The following is an 8,235-nucleotide window of genomic DNA, read 5'->3' as shown; positions in this document are numbered from 1 at the left end:
ACCAGAGAGATAAACAATCATGCGAGTGGACCCCCCCTTGTGCCTCCTTCCTCCCCCCCCCCCCACCTTTGTTAAGCCCCCCCCCACCTACACCTGCAAACACGCAGCCCCCCACAAGGCAGACGACGAAAGTCACCCTCAATCACGGTACCCCCCCCTCGCCCCCTTACTCTTTGTTTTTTTTGAAGAAATATATAAAAAAAATTAGGCCCAGGTTTTTTTGAACGGGGGGGGGGGGAAGAAGGGGGGGTTCTGTTTTGTTTTCGATATCCAATGGCCATTTGTTTTGAAAGTTGGGCTGCAGAAGCACATAAGCAATGATAGATGTTTGTTTATGAGGTAGGGGCTCTATATATACATATATATGTATATAATACCTTTCATGGAGGCAGTTACCACTCCGTGTCATTTCCTGATCTTGAAGCTGGTGACGTCAGGTAGCCTGTGACGTCATTTTCCTCCATGGGACGTTCCGGCGCAAACTCAAACCTTCCGCGGGAAGCCTGTAAAGGTTGAACCCAGATCCCCGAACCTTAAACTTCTCAGGTACCAAACTTCCCACCAACCACTTCACGATTGCCGTTGCCGGACATTCGCTATGGAGCGGCTGGACTTCCCCGGTCACCCAGCTGAAAGTCTGTCGGGCACTGGTGTCCATGATTAATAACTATGGAAGAGGCAATCCTCAGCCAAATTGAGGGAAAGGAGATAAGTAGTATATTATTGGGAGGTTTGTATGAGCGCCACCTCATTGCCATATAGACAGTTACTTAGTAAATGCGAAAACACACAGAAAAAGAAGAGAGAAAGAAAGAAAAAACCCGTAATTAGAAGCATACAGACTTTCAACCTTCCTTATTGTCGGAAGTCTAAAGACAAAAACCAAAAATATAAAAAAGTCTCTCTATATACAAGAAAAATGAAACCCATCTCAACCTTTTACAAGGGAGTCGGTGATGCTTCTGCTCTTTCCAGCCCTCCCTCACTATGTAAATTCTGCGCCTCAAACGGGAGAGTGGTGTGATATTGAATTACTATTAGGACACATGTTCGTTTTGTGGGAAGGGGAAGAGGGTAACCAGCATATCGCGAATGAAATTCAAAAAACCCGAAATATGAAGCGCGATAGTAAAGCGATGTTGTTGCTTATGGAACGAAGGGGGTAATAACTTCAAGACAAAAAGGTGGGAAATGAAGCAAGGGGAACCTTTTTGTACGGAAGATATATCGGTAACTAGAATTGGCGAGAATGCCACTAGCCTAGCCTAACTTCAACCATTCATTCCAAGGTCCGAGTCCCGGGTTGGGATTTTAAACGGATGACTTACCATGACTGGTACCCAGTCGTAAGTCATCTGCTTCGAGAGGAGGAAACGATTAACTGAAAGAAAGCGGGAGAGATTCACTTCGTAGCTTGCTCGACATCCTTGTTGCTCGTCTACTGGAAACGGAATCAGGAGAGAGCGAAGACACTGTTTTCGCGGTTGATCGATGATGTGGGTGGCGGCTGTGGAAATTCGGGGCTGCATCTCGTGCCCCGTTGCAAGTATGTAGAGCATTTTGTGGCATACCAAGTGCCATGCAGCAGTGCATTGCCAGGGCCCAGATCGGAACGGTTGAGAGTGATCTCGAATTCTGGTACAGTTTACTATGAGTTACGCTGGGCAGGGTTCTGTTACTGAATGCTTTCAAATGCGTAGTGTGGTTACCGAAATTTCTTGGATGCAGTAACACGTTCCCAAATACCAATCCGGTAACATCTGCGAACTTGTTACTGCATTCGAGCAAATTCGGCAACTGTATTACGCATTCGAATACTTTCGGTAAGCGCACTGAGACCCAGCCCGGTCCGCTGCCAGTGTAGAGCACTGCTGTCCTTAAAATAATAGGGCGTAGCATGATCCAGAAAAGCCCTGTTCTGATACAGGGGTCTGCAGTTAATAGTATTATCTGCAACACCAGGGAGGTTGTCCCGAATAGTCCGTTCCCACGTCGAGAATCTAGTACGCAGGAGAGTAGTGCCAGCGTCAGGTAGATGCCGCAAATCATCATCAGATACACTATCTCTCCCCATATCGTACCCGACGGGCCATCTGTGCAAGCCATTTCAGAAACTGAAACCGAGTGCGAGGCACTGCGTTCAAAGGTACGCTGTGCAGAACATTGGTCCCATGTGTTAGCCGGATGTGGCTCGCTGGTGGCGCCGCTGGACACTGCGCGATGCGGCGGCGCGAAATCCATTGTGGGGCTTATGTGGAGGGTGGCTGAAGAAGAGATAGAGGAACTGGCGTCCTTGTATGGGTTCTGCGAAGAGACGGACTGTGACTCCCCATTTTGGACGACAGGGGGATGTTGGGTGAATAATTGTCCATGGGAAACCGGCGCATTAGTCCCGCTAACGGCAGCGTGACTCGTTACTGGCAGGTGGTGAGTTGCGTCTGCGGCGAGCCGGCGAGCCAACAGAGTTGACAGCGCCTCTGTGTCATTTGGCGGGATACCGTGTGATAATGTGTTTGGCAAAAGGGCGGCCAGAAGGGCGTTGCGGCTTGGGCGATTGTGCAGAGTGTTGTCCCTTGCAGACACTGCAGCAAGTATCATATCCTGCCGTTGTATTTCTTGGCCATCAGCAATATCGGGATGCCTGACCGGTCTCGATATCCAGCCTAGTTCGCTTGCATTCTGCGGCTGGTTGTTATGGCAGTGTCTGAGGTCATCTACCTTGGGGTTCCAGCGTGGAGAGGGCATATTACTAACCCCAGGATCGTAGTCCCATGGGTAATCTGGCATTGGGCTGGAGGACGTGTAAATGTCGCATGGAGAAGAGTATTGGTTGCGAGAACAACGGAACATAGATCTACGTGGGATCTCCATCAGGTAGTCATCGGGATACGTTGGTATCATTTCATCTAATCTGGAGCGACATTCACAGTGTAAAGAGCTGCAGAACTGTCCAGAGCAGCGTTGTGAAGTGTCCTCGATCGAGTTGAGATAATCTTTCTCTGAGGATAGGGACTTGTCTAGCCCACCGGACCGCTGTCGCTGTAGAGAGGGGTGGTGAGACCGCAGATCCCCGGCCCATTCCGTCTGGATAACTCTTGGTGTTTTGCAGATAGATTTTCGAGTACATTTCATTTTTGCTTGCTTTCGCTTCATATCCATGACGGGAGATGTAGCACAAGTGCACTAAATAGACTGTTAGGAAAACGGGATACCGCAATCAATTGTGTTAGAGGACAGGAGAAGGGGAAGGGCAGTAATTTTTTATTTTTTTTATATTTTGTTTTATTTTATTTTTTATTTTTATTTTTTTTGAAAGAGATAAAAATAGGGAAGAGAGAGAGAAAAAAAAAAAGAAAGAAAGAAAAAAAGAAAAAAAGAAAAAAAAAAAAACTTACTCTCTTGCGTTGCTTCCGATGCCATTCACAGGCGCCCTGCTTGCGAACCGCAATGTACCGCCGTCGCTCCTCCTGGGTCTTTGGGCGATGTTTCCTCGGGAGTGACGTCGCCTCATTCATATTGAGATCCAGGACCATCTGAACGCCGCCGGTAATGGGTGGTTGTGCAGCTTGGGAAGGGCCAGCTGATGATGCTGACTTGGCTGGAATGCTGGTGTTGATGCAGGGAGATCGTTTTGGGAGGGCGCCAGTCGACGAGGCGGGAGATCCAGTCACGGTAGAGAATGACTGGGCATCGAATGACGAGCCGATCGTACTCGTAGAGCTCTGCTGCCAGACCATTGGCGGTGCATAGGGAAGGTTCTCTTCAACGAAACAGGGGCCCAGAACATTGTGGAGTTCGGAATAAATGGCAATCGAAGCATCCATTTGCTTCCGCTGCTGCGGAACAGGTCGGGGATCCGCAGCTGCTCTGGACATGACAATGTCCCGCAAGGTAGATTTAACCCAGTTGAGGCGCCGATTGGGGTCAGCGGCGGATGAGGGCGACATGGTCTCCGGAAACGATGTATCAGGAGGGGAAACCTTGGAGCAGAAATCTTGGAAGGACAGAAGGGTATCAGAGCAGATGGAGGATGGGTCAGGGAGGCAATCTATGTGGGAAAAGGAAGAATCGTCCACAGTAGAGCGGGAAGCAGGCATGGGGAAGGCAGGTTCAGTGGAGGCAGTGGAGGCAGTGGAGGTGAAGAGGCCGGGATTGAAGAAGTCCCAGGCCGAAGAGTCGTATGGAATATCAATGTCGGGAAGCTTGATAAACTCGCAGTCCACCGCAAGACCGGAGCTCATGTGGGAGGTGAAGCACAGGTCGTCCTCCAGAGGAGCAAGGCCAACTTGACTGTTGTTGACGCATGGGGTTTCCTCCTCCACGCGGGAGGATGAATACATGAATGAGGCATCCATGCTGTACAGAATGAGATACCGGGGATTCAGAATGAAGAGATGTGGTGTATGCAGACTGAATAATGTCAGGAGGGGATAGTGGAATGCCAAATATGATATCTTCACCAGCGTTTTGTTCTAATTCTAGCCCAGACGTTGAGGATCAGACAAGCTTCGCCAATCTGCAGTCCTCGATTGAGCAATCGGGCAGTTAGTCTCACAGCGATTCGCACGCTTTCTTCCACGCCTGATATGGCTCAGAAGGCAAGGAAATCAACAGGCAGCTCTGGCTGAAACTGGGGTGTGTGTATGAGAGGAGAGAACCAGGGGGTCTCTTGGACCGAGAGCGCCAGGACCTCTCTCTTGGGGCAGAGGAGAGGCAGGTCGGTTATGACAAGTCAGGATTGGAACAGGTATCTCTTTGTACGTCGAAGCTATGAGGAAGAAAGAAGAAGTAGAAGAAGAATGAAAGAAAGAAAGAAAGAAAGAAAGAAAGAAATAAGAGAACTGGAGAGCAGAGGGAGAGGGAGAGAGAGAGAGAGAGGTGAGGGAGACCGAGGAGAAGGGGGTGGGGGGGGGGGGCACACGAAAATTTCTTAAAGGGGGCGCGGGGTAGACTTAAAATCACCCACCACCCCCCCCCCCCCAAAAGAGGAGCCCCCCACAACTCTCCCCAAAGCCAACCCCCCCCCCCCCCCCCCCAGTCCCCTGTGAGTTGATGGATGGTTTAATTAATGCTAGGGGCAGGGCTAGGGGGCTTGTGCCGTTAGGCTGGCGGTTTATTGGCGGCTTTGATTGGTGGGTGACTGGCTGTGATTGGCGGTTGGCCGGCGGGTGACTGGCGGCAAGCAGCCCTGATTGGGATCCCCCGACTTAGGGTTACGCTAAACCCATTCCGGTGCCCGCTCCTAAGGGGAAGCGGCGAAGACTCAGCGGGCCGGAAGGAAGACACCAAGCCCTTCTCAACCAATAGGGACCCGCAACGGTGGCTCGCTGTCCTCGGAAACCTTATTTCCGGCGTTTTACGTCAACGCTGATAACTAATTTAACTAGTACGAGTAAAAGGGTCAATCATTATCAACTCAGCAGAGAGATATCACCAAGATACGCAGTCAAAATGCGTTGACATCTTAAACAGTTCTAGGGGTAATACACGTGATGCTTGAGATGATCCAAACGGAAAAAGTAAAAATATATATTTTTAATGCATCAACTTCTATAAAAGAAGATTTCTATGTATATTGAGATGACGAAGCTTCTGCACTGGTTTCAAGAATAGAGATGTTTACTATAATCAACTGTTTGTTGTTGCATGACACCTGAACAAGCAGTTTACCTGATCAACTGACGTTTGGGATGATGCATCTGATTAGTCAATGTATATCACAAACTTCCCCTTTTTTTTTTTTTTTTTTTTTTTTTTTTTTTTAATAAGAGACATAAGCACGGCATGCATGACTTGTATCTCGGGGCTGGCAGTTCCAGCCCCCCCCAGTTTCAACCCGTCTTCCTTCTCAGAAGCAGGCAGGCTTGTGACCCATTCACCATAGAAGCATGCGCAAATATGACATCCTGCGGAGAATCACCCTTGGCTTTGTCAATCATGGCATTTTCCTGTAGGCCATCAGTTGTCATGATGGCCCCCTCGCTCATGGGCCGTTCTCCTGAATCTAGAAATATATGCCTTCTCCTATTCAGCTGAAATACAGATGATATGCGAGCGAGCATAACGAGGATAATAGGGAATGCAGCTAAGGTGATGTTTTTAGCGTCACATAGAAGAAGAAAGGGGGTCGCAGTTGCTGACCATGCAGCACGAAAGCATCAGCAATGACGATGCCACCGAGCAGGTTGAAGATTAATCCTGTCGCTCTTCCTCTGAGTTAATCTATACGGTGTTGTCACTTTGAGGATTTCCGAGGGCAAAGGTTTGAAGCAACATAATTTCACACAAAAGACACAACTTTCCAGACTTCCCAGGGCAAGTCCATATCATACCACAAGCCATGGCTTTTCAGGCTCTGCTGAATTCAGCAAGGTAACAGGAATCACTGAGCTGTAGTTAATACCATTTATGTAATCTTTTATATAGATAGCCCTTCTATCCGGAGTGGGAAAATAACTACTTTCCGGCTTGACACAGTCTCCATTCATTCATTAGCTCTGTTTATTCGATCCAGCATGTCATGGTGCTGTACTACGGGCTTAACAACCCTTTTTCAGCCCGGAGCTGCGGAACGAGGGAATCGACAGCGAAGTGCAGGCTTAACGAAGCCTATACGGAAATCCTAGCTAAAAAGGAACTAGGCGAAAGCCCTGTTAGTACAGGCCGGCTGCTGCAAGAGCTGCACGGAAGCCCTAGTAGCAAAGACTAGGCTCGAAGCCTTGACTGGCGGATCAAGCATATATATACAGTGGATTCCAGGATTCAATATAGGGCCGGAACAGAACTTCCTAAGTTGAGTAGCAGCAATTACGCCCACTGGTCGGGGCCAGATTCAACGATATTTAATGAGCAAGAAAGCATGGAAGCCCGTACGAGAGATTACAAAGATATGGAATGAGACCGCGACTGCATTTGAAAGGATGCGTAGTGTTACCCCAACTGCTAGCCCACTGAATCCCGGAGTTGAATCTGCGGACGAGCGCATCCAACCCCTAGCCGATGATGAAGATTGGAGGGCACTGAATGCAAAAGCTCCAATGACGATATCAAAGACCATCAGCCCAGGAGATCAAACAGCAATCAGGCATATGATGTACGCAGGGATGTACGCAGGGATGTACGCAGAGGATCAGTGGCTATTCCTAGAGAAGAGATATGGAACAGTTAGTGGTGTGACCCTGAATGGCATGCGAAAGCAGATCTCAAATTGGAAGCTTGAACCAGGTCAGGATCCTACAGATGGATTAGGCCAATTGGAAGCTCTAGTATATGACCAGAGCCACTGGGCGAGTTGAATATCCTTGGGATCAATTACGGTTGACATTCCTCCAAGGTTTACCAAAAGAATATGAAGCCTCGGTGTGGCAAGCAGTTGGGAGGAGTGAAGAGTTGCTAGCAAAGCCAGAGCAACACCAGAAGGAATCTTATCCTTCAGCGGTTCAATGACACCATGCTGAGATGGAAGAATGCTCAAGGGCCTAGTGTGTCAGTCAGTCGAATCAGGTGGAAGAAGGAAAGTGAAGTGCTTCAACTGCGGCAAGAAAGGTCGTTTTGCTAAGGAATGCAAGGAAGCTGGCAAAGATGGAGAATCTAGCGAAGACAAGCTCTCTCCACGAGCTGAGGAGGGAATCTTCTTTGGCTATACAGAATCACAGAATCAGTGTCTTGTTTACACGCAGAAGAAGCAGGTAATCAAGGTCACTTCCCCGAAGTTTGTTGAGACTGCCAAAATTTCCAATCCAGGGGGAGAGAAGCAAGGGGGAGCGAATGAAGAATTCGAAAGTTTGATAGATCTACCAACACTGAATTCTTCAGTCAATCAGACACCCCGAACAGTTGAGATCAGTGATTCCGATAGTGAGTCTGGCAATGAAGGCCGCGTTAGGAAGCCAGCCAGCTAGAAAGTTTAATAAAGGATCTGAATGAAGAAGCTGAACTTCACAGCCCTGGCAGCGAATATACAGACGAGCGAATTGGGGAACCAATTGGTGAATTGTTGTGTCAAGTTCACATATCAGTCAGCAAGAATCACCACCAGCTTTTCAAGACCTAAGCGGCAGCCAAAGAAGCCACTGAGAGCGAAACCTATATCAATAATAGAGGCAAGAAGCACAGAGAATCCGAACGAGTTCAACTTATTAGAGAACAAGGGATGCTAGAAGATGAAATCCATGAATCCATAATGTTGGCCAAGAGGTTGGATACCAATCCCTTAAAGAAAGTCCCTGAACCGAA

General features: G+C 48.5%; 4 protein-coding genes across 4 annotated transcripts; 1 reads left to right on the top strand and 3 right to left on the bottom strand.

The window, feature by feature from the left end:
* Positions 1-392: 392 nt before the first annotated feature.
* PADG_12117 (uncharacterized protein) lies at positions 393-658 on the bottom strand (the record flags this gene model as incomplete). Its single annotated transcript, XM_010763673.1, has 2 exons — positions 393-503; positions 533-658. The coding sequence occupies 2 exons, from the start codon at positions 656-658 to the stop codon at positions 393-395; spliced, it is 237 nt and encodes a 78-aa protein (XP_010761975.1).
* A 719-nt stretch (positions 659-1,377) lies between these two features.
* On the bottom strand, positions 1,378-4,355 carry PADG_12116 (uncharacterized protein; the record flags this gene model as incomplete). Its single annotated transcript, XM_010763672.1, has 2 exons — positions 1,378-3,183; positions 3,396-4,355. The coding sequence occupies 2 exons, from the start codon at positions 4,353-4,355 to the stop codon at positions 1,378-1,380; spliced, it is 2,766 nt and encodes a 921-aa protein (XP_010761974.1).
* Positions 4,356-5,831: 1,476 nt separating this feature from the next.
* PADG_06446 (uncharacterized protein) lies at positions 5,832-6,062 on the bottom strand (the record flags this gene model as incomplete). Its single annotated transcript, XM_010763444.1, has 1 exon — positions 5,832-6,062. One exon carries the CDS (start codon positions 6,060-6,062, stop codon positions 5,832-5,834), a length of 231 nt encoding a protein of 76 aa, XP_010761746.1.
* A 458-nt stretch (positions 6,063-6,520) lies between these two features.
* Positions 6,521-7,295, top strand: PADG_12115 (uncharacterized protein; the record flags this gene model as incomplete). The annotated part of the gene is made up of 2 exons (XM_010763671.1): positions 6,521-6,695; positions 6,802-7,295. 2 exons carry the CDS (start codon positions 6,521-6,523, stop codon positions 7,293-7,295), a joined length of 669 nt encoding a protein of 222 aa, XP_010761973.1.
* Between the last annotated feature and the right edge of the window lie 940 nt (positions 7,296-8,235).

The sequence above is a fragment of the Paracoccidioides brasiliensis genome, assembly GCF_000150735.1.
Source record: "Paracoccidioides brasiliensis Pb18 unplaced genomic scaffold supercont2.8, whole genome shotgun sequence".
In the NCBI taxonomy this organism is placed as follows: Eukaryota; Fungi; Ascomycota; class Eurotiomycetes; order Onygenales; family Ajellomycetaceae; genus Paracoccidioides; species Paracoccidioides brasiliensis.
This window is presented reverse-complemented; position numbering and strand designations above follow the sequence as displayed.